Source organism: Miscanthus floridulus, chromosome 4 (genome assembly GCF_019320115.1).
Source record: "Miscanthus floridulus cultivar M001 chromosome 4, ASM1932011v1, whole genome shotgun sequence".
NCBI classification, from domain to species: Eukaryota; Viridiplantae; Streptophyta; class Magnoliopsida; order Poales; family Poaceae; genus Miscanthus; species Miscanthus floridulus.
Genome location: NC_089583.1, coordinates 4,629,739 through 4,648,896, shown reverse-complemented (window position 1 = coordinate 4,648,896; position 19,158 = coordinate 4,629,739). Strand labels below are relative to the sequence as shown.

Here is a 19,158-nt window from a genome sequence, read left to right as displayed (position 1 = left end):
ATCAGTTCCGGGCATCATAACTCTAGTATTTGTGGTCCTTCGATTCGGCCGACTCTGCTCGTAGCTTGTTGTGTGAAAGCGATACCCATTGACGTCATAAACGTTACATGACATGACCCTAAAGTTGAAGCCATCGGCAACCTGCCGTAATTCGGCACTTATAGACGCATCCCTATAGCACTGCAAAGTCAGGCTAGAGCATTTTGTTATTCACACAAACGACCAACTTGAAATCAAGAAACAAGGGGGAAGTTGGACGGTACCTTCTTTTGGAACCAAGAAATGAAATCCCGCTCCTTAAGAATGGTATCAACTTCATGAGGGCGAGGTCGCCTTGATTGATGCCATAATAGATTAACAAATTCCCTATGTAGACAAGAAACATGACGGGGTTGGATGCAGAATAGTGACGGTGTAAGTAACAAGTTCGTTGAGAACTTACTCGATATACGGCGCCACTTCATCTAGGTTGGCCAACAAATATAGCATGATACTGCGCCACTCTTCATTGCTCAAGGTCTTTGGGCTCAATGCACTTGCTCTTCCGAGTGACCCTTTCAAAAGGCTGAGGGTAGATTTATTTTCGTCCTCATTGTAACGAGCCGGTCGATTATGCACACTAGGAAGGTTGCCCTTATAGTATGTTGTTGTGAAGTTTGACACCTCCTCATTAATGAACGCCTCTGCCATGGAAGCCTCAATTTTGGCTTTATTTCCACATTTCTTGCGAATAGTCTTTAGACATCTCTCGATTGGATAGCACCAGCGGTTCTGCATGGGCCCCCCCATTCATGCCTCATACGGGAGGTGCACAATCAAATGCTGCATCGACAGGAAGAAGCTGGGTGGAAATATCTTCTCCAACTTATAGATCAACTCAGGGGCTCTTTTTTCCAAGTCAGCCACCACGTTTCGAGATAATTCCTTGGCACAAAGCTGGCGAAAGAAATAGCTCAACTCTGCCAGCATGACCCAGACATGCTTAGGGACGAAGCCTCGAACCATCGATGAAAGAAGGCGCTCAATCCATATGTGGAAGTCATGACTCTTCATCCCTAAGACTCGGCCAGTAGATGGGTTGGCCCCCCTCTTAAGATTCACTGCAAACCCATCAGGAAACATTAAGTCCTTGATCCATTGGACTACAACTATCCTGTGCTTCTTTTCCAAGACGTAATCGCCCCTAGGCCTTCTCCATGTCTTGCCGGCTCTTGGTGGTCGCATCTATAGGTGTTGTCTATCTCATAGCCTTGCTAGGTCCGCTCTAGCCTTAGGGTTGTCCTTAGACTTGTCAGTGTCCATGAGTGTTGCCCAGAGAGCTTCGGTGACATTCTTCTCAGTGTGCATTACATCAATGTTATGTGGCAGGGCCAGGTGCTTAAAATAGGGAAGCCTCTCCAAGCCCGACTTATGAGTCCACATATGTTGAACACCATACCCCACAAAACCAACTCCGTCTTCCTTGGTGACAAGACCGTCTATCTGAGCAAGAACCTTGGCGCCAGTCATCTTCTGTGGTTCAGGGTCTGTCACTACGACACCTTTCATAAAGTTCTTAATGTCTCGTCTGAATGCATGGTCAAGAGGGAGGAATTGTCGATGTTTGTCGAATGAGGAAAACTTGCCACCACTCTTCAACCTAATGAACTACAGAGCTGCCTTGCATACCGGGCATGGGAACTTCCCGTGGACACACCAGATGCTGAATAGACCATACGCCAGAAAGTCATGCATCGAGTAGTGGTACCAAACATGCATTGTGAAGTTCCTCTTTGTAGCACGGTCGTATGTCAGTACCCCGTGATCCCATGCACTGATCAACTCATCAATCAAAGGCTCCATGAACACACCCATATGTTTCCCCGGGTGACCAAGAATTATCAGCGACAAGAATATGTTCTGACGTTGAAGAAGGACGCCGGGGGGGAGATTGAGGGGGATAACGAAGATTGGCCAACAAGTGTATGGGGCCACCATCATTCCAAAAGGATTGAACCCATCTGTTGCAAACGCAACACGCACATTATGAGCCTCTAGAGCTTTATTAGCATAAATGCCATCAAATGTTTGCCATGCTTCACCATCTGATGGATGTACCATCTTGTCAGGATTGTATCGGATGCCATTTTTGTGCCATGCCATCTATTTTGTGGACTGCTCGCTCATGAATAGCCGTTGGAGTCTCGGTATGAACGGAAGGTACCGTAGGACTTTCATGGGGATTCCAAGCTGCTTCTTCTACCCATCACTAGATTCTACCTCCACATACCTAGAGGACTTACACTTTGGATAGTACTTTGCTTCCGCGTGTTCTTTCCTAAAGAGGACGCACCCGTTCTCACAAGTGTGTATCTGCTCATACGGCATCTTAAGAGCTTTGAGGAGCTTCACTGACTCGTACAAGGTCTTCGGCAGCATGTGATCTGCCAGAAGCAGGGTCCCAAAAACTGCCAGCATACTATCGAAGCAGTCTCAACTCATGTTATGCATGGACTTTAACCCCATTAAGCGTCCAATGGCATCGAGTTGAGAAACATTTGTCTTGTCATGAAGGGGCCTCTTAGCCGACTCCATCATGCGATAGAATGCCCTTGCGGTTTCCTCTGGCTCCTGCTCCTCGGTTTCGTCCGTACATCGTTCACCGAAGTGTGCTTGGTGGAAGTCATCCATCATGTCTGGTACCCCGCCATCACTATCAAACTCCTCCAAGCGTGGCCTCAATGCCTCATCTCTAATACGATGGCCTTCACCATGGCACACCCACCGGGTATAGTCTAGCATAAACCCAAACTTGCAAAGATGTTCCTCAATGACCTTCTTGGTTTTCCTATTCCTGTTTGCACATTCGCTGCAGGGACACCACACCTCTGTCGCTCCTTGAGCACCCACACCAAATGCTTTGTCCAAGAAATCCTTAGTCTTCTGTATCCATTCACGAGTGACCTGATTTTGACTACGGCGGCCTGTGTACATCCAATCACGGTTATCCATCATCTACCATATATATAATAGAGTAATATAACCATCAATAGCATATGCACCGCTTGCCTACTATCTAATAGGTAGGGATAGATCCTAATCCCACCCGCGGATGCGTAGATGAGGTTAGTTTCCATGCTCCGCTCCAATCCGAGATAGAATTTCGGCAGCACATCCCCGTTGTTCTCCCGATACACGTCCTAGAAGGGAGAGTGTGTATCTGGAGAACAACAGGGAGGTGCTGCCGAAACCCCATCTCAGACCGGACCGGAGCATACAAACTAAATCATCTATGCATCCGTGGGCTGTCCAAATAACATGGACAATCCAAAACAGATACGGTCGCAGATATGCAGAGATCCGCATACCTATGACCGTATCTCTTTCGGACGGGAGACGCCTAACTGGTTTACGCGATCTAGCTAGGGTTACGAACAAAGGGCTTATACCTAGGGTGGCGGTGAGTGGAGAGGTGACGCGGTGCAGGCAGACCCGAAGGAAGACGCTCGGGGTAATCCAGGTCCCCTCTGTCGGGCTCTTCTCTGCAAAACAAGAAACACAATTTATAAGTTCAAAATTTCGGCAGAACCTCCCCTGTACGGGGAGGCTTCCAAAACCTGCAAGGAAAAAGACGGCACGATGGCCGACATCCACAATTTCGGCACGATGGCCGACACAGCGACATATGGCACGATGGCCAACACATCCACAAAAGGCACGAAGGCCCACTAATCCAGAAATGGCACGAAGGCCAGCAACAGGCGGGAGGGGGCTTTACCTTGGGTGGCAGTGTAGTCGGGCGACGCAGAGTCAGGATCACCCTCGTCTTCGGTTAGACGCGGGGAAAACGGCGACGACCGCCCGGCGTGACACGATGACGCGGGGGCATGACGGTCGTCGGCCTCTCCTTCTCCCCTCCTTCTCCCCTCCTCTCTTCTCCCTTCCTCTTCTCCCTTCCTCCTCCAAATGCTCTCTGCAACGGCCGGCAGGGGCGCACGGGGCCGGCCGGGGGCGCTCGGGGCCGGCCGGGGACACGCTGGCCGCGGGGGTGGGCCACCAGCGGCGTGGCCGGGGGCGCGCGGGGCCGGCCGGGGACGCGCTGGCCGTGGGGGTGGGCCACCGGTGGGCGTGGCCAGGGGCGCGCGGGGCCGACCGGAGACGCGCTGGCCACGGGGGTGGGCCACCGGCGGGCGTGGCCGGGGGGCGGTGGCGGTGCCCGACCACCGGGCGAGGCGGGGGACGACGCGGCCCCGACGACGACGGCGCTCGGCGGGCTAGGCTGCTGCTCCGGCGGCGCGGGGATGGGGCGGGGGCGGGCTACGGTGGCGCGATGACGGGGCAGGGGCGGGGGAGAGGCTGCGGCGGCGCGGGGGACCGGTGGCGGCGAGAGGAAGGGGATGCGGGGCGCGCGGGCGAGAGGAAAGGCTGAGTGGGCCGTGAGTGGTCTATGTGGACTGGGCCTTTGCCGAGGGCCCAGATCCGGGCTCTCGGCAAAGTTTTTTTTATTTTTTTTAAAAACCCTTTGCCGAGAGCCCTTTGAGGCTCTCGGTAAATACAAAAAAAATTTGTTTTTTTCCCAATTTTTTTCTGGTGGCTAACAATAATATTTAAAAGACATATTTAAAATTTGGAGTTTTTTTATTTTATTAGCTATATTTAATAAGTTTATTTCATTTACTTGAATTCTCCCCGGTAATTCAAATTTGAACTGCAGGTGCATCGAATATTGGAATTGAGTGATTCAAAAAATCATATTCATGGTATTGCATGTGGTGTGAGAGCGTATCCAGTGACAGATGCCAAATTTGGCACATCGTTTTCACGGAACACGGCGAGGAACTTGCGTGTAAAGTATTTTCAAATTATATAAAATGGAAACGAAGTCCGAAATTCACGAAACTTGTCGAGGTGTCATTTCATCGCATGTATAGGCTGTGATAAAAAAAATTGAGTGGGTTTCGAGCAAGTTGCGACGTCCGATGCCTAAAATCCAGACATCTCCCTATGCCGCTGCCCACAACTCCCTTCCAACCCTAGCCGCCACCCCCTAGGGCCCCTACCCAACAGGGCTCTGACAGGTGGAAAAGGCATGTGGGTTTGATCCCTTTGGGCAACACAGGGATACAAATCCTGGCCAACAAAAAAAACATTGAGAAAAAACAAAGACTTCATAAATTCTACTGTAGTGTGCAAAATCACTACCATGAATAATCTTTGAATGATAAATACATGCAGTGGGTCAAGATCAATTACTAATTGGAAGTACAAAAGACTCTTTAGCTCCTGGGGTAATGAACTTTGATCAAGGAGAAAGCAAGTCATCAACATTGGCTTCATGACTCTATTATGGAACTGAAGAAAACATATGAGAGTCTGAGGTTTGCAGCAAAACTACATATTACACTAATAAGCTGACTACAAACCAATGAGAACTAGCAACTGCCCAAGCATAAATCCACTATAGTCCACCCTTGCAACTAGCATCAGCAGCATGACTCAACAGCACCAGAACATACAGAATTAGCCCTGCAATAGATGAACAGAGAAATCACTATTTATCGATGAAATGTGATATTTATAATTAATTAGTGCAACCATATTAACATTACTGCATTTCCTTGAATATAGATGGTGAGAGAGCTGTTCATGCCACTCATTCATAACTACATTTGACATAACCAAAGTAGCATCTGCATCACATTCTTAACTACACGGACAGGGAAAAAGATGCCTATTGCATGTGAAATTTTGTAGGAATATGATTTTTTTTTCAGAAGCTGTAGATTAATCAGAGCAACCTACATGGCATATGAACTAGTACAAGTACAATCAAAGCTGTTGTTATTGGAGGAATAGCCTTATGCTTCTGTTGCAGGTTGGGATCATAACATGAAAGCCCAGTAACATATGATTTGAAAATTCACTCAACTGACAATTTGTGGTGTGTTAGGTTTAGATTTTCCTACCAAACTACTAGCTCCAGCCTCTAAGGCAGAATACTACATGCACATATCAGCACACCGTTGATCCACTGCCATGGAATTGTCAGGATTTCCTGTGCACATGCTAAGCTGACAACTAAAGTTAAAATAATATCTAATTCGAGTATGAGCTCATTCATTTTAAGCACAACAAGCACTGACCAATAGGTTCTATTGTTCCGGACTTATGTTTAAAAACTGATTCAGATACACACCAAAATCGTAAAGCTTTGTTACTTTTCTCAAAAAAAAATCAATATGCCTGTGTTTCATTATATAAATGCTCAATACTTTTCTCAAACAGATCAAAGTAAAAATGGAGAACACAGCAGTGAGGTAAACATTGTGCAACATCATTTAGCTATTACTTCCTCTGCAACCAGCAAGAACTAAACTTAACTAGCGCAAGAAGAGACAAGAAAGTTGTTGTTTCGGAAACTGTTGTTTCAAGTTGTTGCTGCTGTTTCTGAAAACTGTTGTTTCAGAAACACCAAACAGATAAAAATGCACAGTTATAATTTTTGCAGGAATCAGAAAACAAAGAAATGAGCACAGAGAAATCAATGACAAGCCCTTTAATTTGAATGGGGAAAATAGAGTTTTCAATGAGAATCACGGAGCTATCAGGTTGACAATAGAGTTTTCACTCGATCCAACGGTTGACATGTTGAGAGGCGACATGGCTGACCCATGGTTTAGCTCATGATTGGTACTATAGATATTCTGATAAAATAAAGTATGTGTTGCAAATATTGGGGAATCCGATTTCGAAAATGTCCTTCCTCATCTGATCCAAAATACTTCATTCTTTATTTCTGAGTTTATGTTTCTTTAGAAGCCTTCCTACAATGCATAAACCCTGCTTCGGAGTGACTGTGGCAATCCGTTTATTGCTGCATCAATTTCCTACAAAAAGAGGAATCAGATCTCAGGAGATTTAGTTCTATCGAAGTAAGTCCTCATAGAAGAGCAAGAGAATGAAATGGTTTAGAGCCAACGAATGCAAAACAAATATGCCAATTTCCAAGAGGAAATGAAAACATAGAAAGAAAATAGCATATATTAAACATAAGTACTGATTTTCGAGTAGAAAAGAGGTGTGCATCTTTGTCCCACTGATTAGAACAAAAACTTGGAGGTGACAGAGCATCTTAAATATGAGTGAAATTAGGATAGAACAGACCAATTGAAGTAGCCAAATGGGATTAATAATAAAAAATAAAGCTGGCCATAGCATTTAAATAGATAGAACTGAAACAATGGTTAGATATCAGCCCAGCGCCCAACCTCTGAAGTATAACGTGCAGAAAAATGAATGAGTAGAATAGCCTTGTTTCCAAGCTTCTCAGACTGGCTTGCCAACTGCGTTGCAAAAAACAAACTTCACAGTAAATACTAGTATTAACATATATTTTCGACGTTGAATAAACAAATTTGGAGTATCTCAAATAATATCATAATAAAATAATACCTCAGATAAGTGTGTGTGGCCATATTCTCTTGCATGCTCAACCGAAAAGGAGTCATCTAGAAAAGTAGTCTGAAATTCATAGAGCACATTTCACTGTAAATATCATAAAGGAGAACGACTATAGAAAATAAAACATTCAGCAGTGGAAATGTAACATGTTTCTAAGGGCATATGTATCGTTAGGTTATTTGCTTTAATTGGCACACTGGAATATTGTGAACTGTATACGTACTATAGGCTTTATGTTAAACAAGCCACAAAACATCATCTAAAGATCAGATCAAATTCATGCTTGATCCCCATAATTTATAAATCGATGCATGAATAATTAAATAGCATACAGACAACCTAATAGATAGACCAGTGTACGGCAGTACAAGATGTTTGTTTTACTGTCGACAATATGGTATGTGTTAGAGTTTCTACTTGCTGTTAATGCCATCATAATATAATTGGTCACATGTTGCAATGCAAACTTAGAAATTAGATGCAGAGTGACAAGTGATAACAAATTACTCCTGAATACCTCCGCAACAAGAATTTTTGCTGCCAAAACGTCTGAATTATGCGGATCGAGAATGAAATCAGATGTTGTATCACCTGTGAAAGCAATCTCAGGGGTGGAAACCGTATTCGTGACCTGCAAATTAATTTACAAATTGGTATACTACAGACTGTGGTATAATTTCAATTATACAACCACGAAGAAAAGACATAGACAGACCTCCACACCTGGTAACCTTAACCGCTTGATCTCGGATCCCGGTAGGCCAATGAACTCCTGTTTGAGCTTCTGCTTCATGGTGTATATGACATACCCCTGCATTACATATAGAACATCTTCAGATGATTTATGTCCTCATTAATTCCATCAACACATTACAACCCTAATCCCAATGAAAAAATAAAATTCAGCTCGATCGATCACCTGGCTGGGTATGAGTAAGGATGAAAACGGACGGAATCGAACGGAGAACTCCTCAACCGTTTTCTACTTTTACATTTGAATACGAAAACGAAAACGAAAGCGGACAAACCGAACACGAAAACGAACACGAACTTACGGAATATCGAGAATTTCGAAAACGAAACAATTCGAGCGGAATTATATCGAACACGGTCGGTATACGAAAACTCAATACGGAATACCGACCCATAGACCAAGTGCATAACTAAGTGCATACATGATCAAGTTCAAGTGCATATAATAATTAACAAGTGCATATTATAGAAACATGAACTCGAACTGAGTCAGAATAATTTTATTAATCTTTTTAGAATAGATGTAGTATTTTATTTTAAAGATTTATTCAGATTTTTCTTTTGAGTAACAAAGATTTATTCGGCTGATGCAAAAACTATCAAATGATTGACTTTGCAGGTGGGGGTTAAACCGATGAGCTTGATGGGCTATGGCCTAGGTGGGCTTTCGTGTAGATGCTGCCGGTTTCCTGACATTTAGCACCATCTCATGAGGTGAAGAGAGACGAGGCTGAGTGCCGTCTATAAGAGAGGGCAGCTGGCCACCAGTAGAAAGAACACAGCTGCGTGGTGAACAACCTGTAATTGGGCTGTATGACCTGTGCAGTTGGCCAAATTCGGTTTAAACCGAATTTTCAATTCGGAATATTTCAAATTAAAAGTAGAAAAGTAGAAAACGGACGGAAAATGTCTAAACCGTTTTCTACTTTTACATTTGAAATACGAAACATCTGAAATGCGAAAGCGAAAACGGTAAAGTCGGACAAGAAAATGCGGATTCGATCGGATTAAATATAAAAAAACGATGCGGTTCGGTTCGGGATATTTCCGTTCCGTTTTCATCCTTAGGTATGAGTGTATGACATGGTATGTCTTGAAAGCCCTGACCTTGAGGTCCCTCCTGAACTGGTACTCCTTGCCGATCTCGAGGGGGGCCAGATTAAGCTTGAGGCCGGTCTGTCCTGCTCATGCTGTGGTACACCTCGAACAGCCGCTCGACCAGGTCCTGGAGGCACGCCGGGACGAAGACGTTAGGTGGGCGCAGCCTCAGGAACTCCCGCGCGGCGACATAGACAGGGAGGCCCCCGATGTGGTCGAGGTGTCCATGGGAGACGAAGAGGAACTCCTGCACGAAGGCGCGCTGCGGGCCGAGGCCGATGTCCAAGGCGAAGCTCAGCGTCGAGAAGACGACGTACGTCTCCTTGCCCCCAATCGAGACGCCCTCTATGGGGTACCCCTCGATCTCCAACCGGTGGTGCTTCGAAGCCGGCGTGGAAGGAGGGGTGGCGGCGGGCACAGCCTCCGCCGGGAGGTCGCACGCCATTACGCCGCTGCACAGTACCGCGACCACGAATCGCACGGACCCCGCCTGTCACCGCTCGACGGCTACCCTGCTGGCTGCTGCTTGTCCGTGCAGCTGCTGCTGCAACCCAAGCCTCGCCGCTCGCCTGCTCTCTGCTGCAGCTCGCTCGGCCGCCTCCTCAGGTCGCCCACCCCGCTTGAAAGGGCCGGTCCTGAGTATTTTTGGACCTAGAACGAAGCTAAAAAATTTTGGGCCTTTGTAGGCATCGAAGTTTTCTAGTGGGTGCAGAAGCAACCTACCCAGCTCCTCTATAAATCCTTTTTCAAATGCTGTGAGTTAGCATTTTCAAAATATTTTACAAAGGTTTTCTCTTGCTTCCTTTCCACATCACTAGGTCTATAAACCATAAGCATTATTGCGAAAGGGCCTCTAGCTGAGTTGGTTAGGTGGCTTGAGTGCACTCCTCAAGTCCTAGGTTCGACTTCTCATGGGAGAAAATTTTCAGGCTATGGTTAAAAAAATCCCCTCGTTTGTCCCACGCCAAAGCATAGGTCTAAGGTCCGGACTGCTCGTGGCCATTCTCACATAGACTATGATGCAGTTGTGTATTGTGGGCAAGGGTTCGGGGGGTTCTCGGTTTGTGTGACAAGGTCTTCTTCTTAATGCATTGCCCAGGGACTGCCTTTAACGACCCACCCAACCCCCCCCCCCCCCCCCAGGTCGAGTTTTGTAAGGCATATGAATTGTTAGTCCTCACAAATGGCACTAGACATCCATACCAGCTTATAATTTCGCCTCTTAATAGTACGTCTACCTATCCTAACTCTGGCCATGCACTTCTCTACACACCTCAGCCGGTGAAACAAACACCTATAGGTTATACCTTTGCCTTCGGGATTGTCTCCATTCCATTTCATCCATATCCACCATCTTCTTCTCCATGTTAAGCACTTCACCTTCATGGTCCTTGTAATTATCATCACCTCCACCATGCTCTAAGCCTTGCTCAACACCCTCTTGTGGACTCTAGCTTAATCAATATCAACGAAAGTGTAAGTTCACTAGTTGTCACTCAATTACCAAAACCAAACTAGGGTCTTTCACCATTGCTACCCTTGTGACTCCCTAGCCTCAATATAACAAAACTTCTCTACTTGATAATACTTTATGTATCACCTCAAACTCATCGTGCCTCCGCTAGATATGGTAAAGCAAAAAAAAGTTTGCTAGCTAGTACTTTCTATATTAACTTGTTGTGTCCTTGCCATTCTTCGTGCCATATATATAACAGAAATGTCTACAATCTACTACATTATATATTGATAGCCATTACTGTGATTCCTTTGGACATAGTAAATCACAATTTTCACTTGCTACCCTTGTGGCTCTCTTGGCAATAGTAAAATTAAATAAATGTCTGCATACTAATGCTCTCTCTCTCTCTATCTCTATCTCTATCTCTATCTCTATCTCTATCTATCTCTATCTCTATCTCTATCTCTCTCTCACACACACACACACATAGCTCACCGCAATCACGGCTCCTCAGGCCACAGTGAAACAGAAGATGTCCACTTGCTACTACTTTATATATCAATTCATCGCCCTCGTGACTCCCTTAGCCACAGCAAAACAAAAGATGTTTGCTTGCTAATCCTTTCTATATCAACTCATCGTCCTCATGACTCCTCTAGCCACTATAGAACAGAAAATGTCCGGTTGCTACTACTATCTTTATCAACACACCGTGCTCCTGACTCCTAGGGCCACAATTACCAGAAAATGTCCACGCTCGACACTACTTCACGTCTCCATAACTCGCTACCAAACACCACACGTCTCTATAAATAGTAGTGTCTTTTCATCCTTGGCCAAACTCGGCTGCACTTTTTGCTTGTTGTGGGATCTATTGAGGTCTCATCTCTAACTTCTCTTTGTAGGGAGCTCCACGACATGGGAAATTTGCTTTTTTGCCATTATATCGTAGCTTTCCCCTTGGTTTTCCTTCATCCAGTATCTTTGCGCCATCCCATAAATTAAGTTTTTTCTATTTTCCCTCTCATCGTTGGTTCCATATACTAGGATTTAGATATGTTAGAAACTGCATACATGTTTCTATAACAGCTGCATTCAAATATGTACCGTGTTTGTCCTTTCGTTCAAACATCTAACGAGGCAGATGTAGATCTACATAGAGTGGGTCGGGCAGTTGGTAGAAAATAAGTGATGTGCCGAGGATGTTGGGTGCCTCCTTAGTGGAACAAAGTCATATCCATGCGGCAAGTGCGATGCAGATTGCAAATGGTTGTGTTGACCAAGGTTTTCATTTTCGAAAATTAAAATTTATCGGGGGCCACAGATAAAGAGGATAAACAGGATATATCGGAAATATCGGACCACATTCAAATAAAAGCTAATTTGAATTTAAGTAAATTTAAATAAATTTAAACAAAATTTATACGAAAAAGATAGATATTTCCTTATCGGCACCTACGGATAAAGAGGATATATCGAAAATATCAAGAGATTTCGGCCGATATTGAAAACAATGGTGTTGACGCTCAAGTGACAGAAAAGGGGCGGCCGGACGCCATGGACAAAGATCTGCATTTGACAAAACCAGATCTGGTCTCTCTAGACAATAAATGTTTTTCTTGTACTGAGATATACAAATCTTGGGAAACATTTAACATGCATCTTTAGCAATAATTCAATACACTCAAAAAATTCACAAAAAGGATTACATATCACACCTAGTGGCATAATATATATTCCACTCTTATAATCAGGTGGATACCTGAAGAAAACATATTTTACAACAAATTTTTTTTCGAAACAAGTCCACAACTACTTGGTTTTTGCACAGTGACTCAATTTGCACATAGCAGAAGGTTCAAATTCCAAGACCTTCCTGTCGTCCTTGCTCTTCTAGTACGGCGGTGGACGTTACCAGTTCCCTTGCATCCCTCCCGCCTTGTCACACCGATCGCCCCCACAGGTCACACTGACCATCATCTCATCACCGCCTTCCAAATCTGCCCACACTTCCCCCCATATGGCACCTCACACCAACCGGGCTGGTAGTATAAATGGTGCCTCGCCACCGATCCCCAAACCCACCACAAAACCCTAGCCCTCAAGGATCAGGCGGCGGCGGCGCTAGAGGTGGAACGAGAGCTTGGAGGAGGCATCTAGGTATCTAAGTGGTGTTGCTGGCTCGCTCACTGCCAGGTTTCGAAGATCCCAGAGCTTAGCGCGACTAGAGGCGGGCCCAAGATTGGAAGAACATGTATTCAAAATTTCAAAAGGTAAACAAAAGGATTGATTCAGCCTTATTTTTTAACATGTATGATTGATTGTGCCTTTAAATACCATTGATCGGTAAAAATAATGGCTATTCAATGAATACCCTTGAAAACCCTTGGGCGATGACGAGCAGCCTTGTCGAACGGGGCTCGCGGCCACCCAGATCCGGCGATGGCGCATGCCCGCGGCGGCACTGGTGGCGAATCCAGCAAGCGTGGGCCTCTCAGGCGACAGTGCAAGCGCAGGCCTCTTTGACGGCGGCGGACGCGTAGATCCAACGGCGCCATGGCGGATCCAGCGAGCGGCCGCAAGCACGCCAATGGGCTCGGCGGGCCTTGCGGATGGGCTCGGTGGGCCAATCGACGGACTTGCTATTTTTTAATTTTCTTTAATTCATTAACGTAGGCCAGCATTCGTTCGCATCTGTTAATCCTTGTTTACCTAGATGATTTGGCAGGGGCGGACTTGTTGCCCGCCTCCGAAAAATGTTTTTGCCCGCCTTCCAAAACTGCTACTGTAGTAATGTGGATGACGACCTCCCACCATGGGGTAGGGCCACAAAGGGGAAGAAGCGTCGACAGAACGACGCGTCTGCCGAGCGGATCGAGCACAAGGATGTGGTGTCATGCCTGATGGGGGGCTTGCCATGCTTCTCTATGTTTTGGGGCGATTCCTAGTATATGTGCTCTCTCTCACTGTTTTTGTTGGGGTTGAGTTCAGCTATGAGATGCTGGCATGCTACTAAATCTTGACTTATCCGTAATTTAAATGTCCATGATAGACTATTCTGATTTCCTGATCCCCTCTAGTTCATCTCTCTAGTTCATTCATTTTCGATCTCTACATTGTTGGTTCATCACTATTTTACATGTGCAGAAAGAAGAAGCTTTCCAATGATGTGGGGAAATGGATAAGATTAATATAAGCTTATGCTTCACAGAATGTGTATGTCTTTGCAACATCATACACCTCTCTTTCAACTTATGCTTGATATAAGCTTCATATACTGTTGGTATAACAATTCACCTTGTTTGTCACTTTCAGGTAAGTCCATTGACAGAGATGGAGAAAGATTCTTGATATTGAAATACAGGAAGCCCCTCATGAAGATTCTAGTTCTTGTTCCCTCAAAAAATACTCTAGTTCTTCAGAGCCTGGATCAAACAATATGAAGCGATTTATAAAGTGGCAAGGATTATGATGAGGACATGACCTCCATTCATACGACCATGCGTGGAGCTTAGTAGCCTGGGAACAGGAACTTGGCCCACATTCCTGTTCCCATGTTCCACGTTCCGGGAACGTCTACGTTCCGGAAACGGGAACGTTCCCGTTCCCACGTTATAAAATGATACCCTAAGTTCTCGTTCCAGGAACAGGAACGGGAACGGGAACATGACTGCTAAGGCTTGGAGATAGAGGCCGAGGAGATTAGCAAGGGTGTCATAACCAAGAAGGAGGCCCAAAGCAGCATCAGGTGTCAGATTGGTCGGTTCTCCCCATACAATGGGTGTGAGATTGGCAACTGGTTGACACCAACCCATGGGTATCATATTGCCAATCGGTTCTCCCCAACCTATGGGTGTCGGATTGGCCAGGCCTCCCCGACCTTGGTAAGCTGCCAACTCTAGGTCAGCTATCTTATCCAGGTCAGCTACCAACACTGGGTCGACTTTGCAGAGGTGGTCAACCTCATCAATGTACAGATCAGGGTCTAGCATAGGATACTTAAACATGTGCAAGAATGTTGTTCAGGCCCTGAGATCCCAACAAAATGATACTGCTACTTCCATCAAAGAGGAAGTGGTACATGTGGCCTTTAAAGAAGCTGTTGGCACCCCTCAGCAAGATTCAGGTCATGAGGCAGCGAATGTGGAGTCTTTGACTGCCATTATGGATATGATGGAAATCGATGGCTGATGCCTAGTAGTGCGTGTTAAGAACCAATCATATTGGAGTAATCTCATTCCATGGATTAAGCAAGACATGGATTAGTGACTAGACATTAAATCTAATTGTTTGTTAAATCTAAGGTCTCATCTAATCCCCGAATGGACGTGTCCGTTTGAGGCATCTGTTCACAATATATAAAAACTCAAGATCAATCAATCGAAAACACAGTTCCTTCATTCTTTTGTTCTTGTGTTCTCTTTACATTCAAACAGTAGGTATGGTGCGCGAGTGGTAGGAGAGCGAAACCCCCCCCCCCCCCCGGTTAATTTAACCTATGAACTTGTCTGCATCTACCCTATATTGCAACCCCAGACATTGGCAGTCCTGAGGCTTTTCCTGCTAATTGTGTATTGTCAAGACCTTTAGCTTAGTTATTGGGTTGTGCTTCTTTTGTCCTTGTGGTATACTTCGGATGCTCATTCTGTCAGGTTTTATACATGCCTGAACAGGTGATCTTGGTCCACTCGTACATCTATAGTGTCTTTGGATTGAGGAGTCACTCCATCCTAGACGAAGCAATGCATCATGAGTACATTCCTCAAATTTGGTGGGATAACTCCATTCCTTATGCTAGTATTAATTATTAGCTTGTGAGGAAATGAGTTGATGATACATCAACATATTTTATTCCAAAAAACAAGCAAACAAACTGAGAAATAATTAGGTGATGGACTAACTCACTAACTCCTCAAACCAAACACCCTACTAGTGTTTTGTACAGTGCCTCTTTAGTACTAACGACTAAGCTATTGTCCTACTGAGAATTTGTGACGGTCGTGGTGTCAACAAGATGCTAGTAGCGTAGTCTCCGTCAACCTGCAACATGGAACACCATGGAGCAGTGGCGGAGGCACAGGGTATGCCAGGTATGCACTGGCATACCCTGCGGCAACGGATAAATATACTATTATATATTGTATACGGTATTTGTATTTGTATTTATGTAAAAGAAAAAAGAAAAAAAAACTTACCTGAATGCATCACGCCACCACGATTCCACGAAAGGCCCACTTGAGGCACAGGCACCCCACGCGGCCCACGCATGAAGGCGCATGTCACAGCAAAGAAGGCGTATGTCATCTAGGTCCACCAGGGTGGGCTACCGCTGTGCCGCTTGAACACGTCCTTCGGTCCTTGGCGGTGGCGCACAGGCTGCGGATCCAGTCGGCTGCTTGTTCCCCTCGCCCAGCCTGCTTATTCCCCGCCGGGCGGCTGCGCCGCGTGTCCTGCAGTCCTGGAGCAGGAGGCGGCGGATGATGAACATTCAGAACACTGAGATCCATCTCTACGTGCGTACATTCCCTATTGTCCTGCACGGCTCATCTCCATCCTCGGTCGTCGTACGTAGGACAGACGATCCTGTTGCTGCTTCTCCTTTGCTCTCCTACTCGATCTAATAGTCTACACCGTGATAAGGCGGCGTCTAGGCGAATTTGTGATCACAATTATTCTGGTGAGATTCAATCTTTGTTCTTTGGCTTTTTAAAAAAATTCATGTGTACTTTATTTGTTAATTGCTTAGCGCTAAAATTATAAAATCATCTATCACGCGGCGAGGTGGAGGATTTTTCTCAACATCAGAGTGGATCTTGATTGATCTTTTGTTCAGTACTCATATCATGTGAGTGATCCATAATCGCATCTGAGAGTTCAATCATGCAAGCACAATTTATTTAATTATTTGGTATTGTGTTCTTTGTAATATTTATGCAGTTATGAAGAGAAACGGGGACATTGCATCTCTTTTTCAGAAGCATGCAGCAAAGAAGAAGGTTGCGGCAGCTGCTGCTACTTCTAATCCTGATCCGATTGAACCTGTGGTGGAAGAGCAGATTCATGAGAGAGTAGTTGAGGAAATTATAAATCCTATGCCACCGCCACAACCGTCTTCGGACACCAATCGCCTTCCACATGATCCAGGTGAAAGACATCCTATTCTAAAATATCCTGTTAATGATCAAGATGCAATTCGAAGAGCGTATATTATTAAAGGTCCATTCAAACCTTTTGCACATGATTTTCCAAAAAGAAAGATTTCAGACAGGGATCGGGGATTCAACTATTGTTGGGTGTATAATAATGATTGGCTTGAGTATAGTATTAAGAAGGATGTTGTGTTTTGCTTCATATGCTATTTGTTCAAGAAGGGTACTGTGTCAGACACATTTACTGTTGATGGCTGGAAGAATTAGAATATAGGAGAGAAAGCACTTCGCAAACATATGGGTTCTAAGGCACATATTACAGCTCAAGAGAGATACATTGGCTTTACAAATCCCAAGGTAGCAATTGATTATAATATTGACAAGTGGAGTGATGAGGATCTTCATCTTTATAAGAAAAGGTTGACTTATTCACTTAGGTGTATCAAGTTTCTTTTGCATCAAGGGCTGGCGTTTCTTGGACATGATGAAAGTGAAGAATCTAGCAACAGAGGGAACTTCATTGAACTTTTGAAATTTCTTGCCGGAAATAGTGAAGAAGTATGTTTTGGACAATGCTCCAGGTAACTGTACCTTAACTAGCCCAGACATACAAAAACAAATTATTCATTGTTGTGCCCTAGAAACTAGAAAGAAAATAATTGAAGAACTTAGTGATGAGCCCTATGCAATTTTAGCTGATGAGTCTAGTGATATATCACATAAAGAACAACTAGCTCTTTGCTTGCGTTATATTGATAAATTGGGAAGGCCATGTGAGCATTTTATTGAAGTTGTTCATATAGATGATACTACCTCTTTATCACTTAAGGATGCAATTGAAGCTTTACTTGTTAGTCATGGCTTGATTATGACTCAAATCCGTGGTCAAGGATATGATGGGGCTAGCAACATGAAAGGAGATATTAAAGGGTTGAAAACATTGATCATGCAAGAATCACCTTCTGCTTATTATATTCATTGTTTTGCTCATCAACTCCAATTGGTTCTTGTTGTTGTTGCCAAGGGAAATACTGATTGCAAGACTTTTTTTGATCAAATATATATCTTGTTGAATATTGTTGGAGTTTCCCGTAAGCGTCATGACATGCTTAGAAATGCTAGGCTTGAGAATGTCAAGAAAGCACTTGACTGTGGTGAAATTGAATCTGGAACTGGATTACATCAAGAGATGGGTTTGCCTAGGCCTGGAGATACTCGATGGGGATCTCATTACAAAACTGTATGCAGCATCATTACTATGTATGAAGCAATCCATGATGTACTGGTTGATCTTGGGGATGATCCTGCATATAAGGATGATTGGACCAAAATACATTTTGTGACTGGAGCTTTTGAGAACTTTGAGTTTGTTTTCTTTGCACACTTAATATATATTATTCTTGGATATACAAATGAGTTATCTGAGTGTTTGCAAAGAAGGGACCAAGATATTCTTAATGCAATATCACATGTTAATGTGGCAAAGAAAAGAATGCAAAAATTGAGGTCTGATGGTTGGGATAATTTTCTTGAGAAGGTCACTTCATTTTGCGATAAACATGGTGTTGAAGTTCCTGCTATGGATGGTGATTATGTTCCTTATGGAAAATCAGCAAGGAAAGCTATTGCCCAAAAGCAAACCAATGATGACCACTTTAGAGGAGAAGTATATATTGGTGTCATTGATCAAATAAGTCAAGAATTTGATAATCGGTTTGATGAGATTAATATGGAGTTGTTGTCTTGTATGTCGGCCTTTAGTCCTTCCAAGGCATTTGCTTCTTTTGATGCATAGAAGCTACGTAGACTAGCTGAGTTCTACCCAAAGGAGTTCTCAAATAATAATTTGCTCAAACTTGAGTTGCAGCTAGATAATTATATTGATGACATGAGACATGATGATAGCTTCAAAGGTCTAGACAATATTGTTGATCTCTCAGTTAAGCTTGTTGAAACAAAGAGGCACAAAGTGTACGATATGGTTTATGAGCTCCTCAAATTGGTATTGCTTCTACCTGTGGCAACAGCAAGTGTTGAAAGGGTATTTTCTGTAATGATTTTTGTGAAAACAAAGTTAAGAAATAAGATGGGAGATAGTCTTCTGGATGATTGTCTAGTCCCTTTCATTGAGCGGGATATTTTCTTTGAAGTTGATGAAGATGATATAATCAATATATTTATGTCTCTTCGAAAGCGTCGAATAAAATAGTCACAAATATAGCATTATAAGTCTCTGGTTATCTTTTATGCCTTATTTCA

The 19,158-nt window shown here is 44.2% G+C and overlaps 2 protein-coding genes and 1 pseudogene across 2 annotated transcripts; 2 read left to right on the top strand and 1 right to left on the bottom strand.

Annotated features, from left to right (window-relative positions):
* Positions 1-3,866: 3,866 nt before the first annotated feature.
* On the top strand, positions 3,867-4,313 carry LOC136547940 (uncharacterized). Its single transcript, XM_066539620.1, has one exon. It carries the CDS (start codon positions 3,867-3,869, stop codon positions 4,311-4,313), a length of 447 nt encoding a protein of 148 aa, XP_066395717.1.
* A 2,478-nt stretch (positions 4,314-6,791) lies between these two features.
* LOC136547939 (nuclear ribonuclease Z-like) lies at positions 6,792-9,736 on the bottom strand (annotated as a pseudogene).
* A 6,061-nt stretch (positions 9,737-15,797) lies between these two features.
* Positions 15,798-18,694, top strand: LOC136547938 (uncharacterized). Its single transcript, XM_066539619.1, has 4 exons — positions 15,798-15,840; positions 16,688-16,894; positions 17,451-17,480; positions 17,595-18,694. Exons 1-4 carry the CDS (start codon positions 15,798-15,800, stop codon positions 18,692-18,694), a joined length of 1,380 nt encoding a protein of 459 aa, XP_066395716.1.
* Positions 18,695-19,158: the final 464 nt, after the last annotated feature.

Excerpts from the sequence above, each read along its gene's own strand:
- LOC136547938 (XM_066539619.1), top strand. The coding sequence starts at position 15,798 with ATGGAACACCATGGAGCAGTGGCGGAGGCACAGGGTATGCCAG. Across the intron at positions 15,841-16,687 it reads GGAGGCACAGGGTATGCCAG|TTATGAAGAGAAACGGGGAC; the intron begins GTATGCACTGGC and ends ATATTTATGCAG. Across the intron at positions 17,481-17,594 it reads TGTTTTGGACAATGCTCCAG|CTGATGAGTCTAGTGATATA; the intron begins GTAACTGTACCT and ends ATGCAATTTTAG.
- LOC136547940 (XM_066539620.1), top strand. The coding sequence starts at position 3,867 with ATGACGGTCGTCGGCCTCTCCTTCTCCCCTCCTTCTCCCCTCCTCTCT.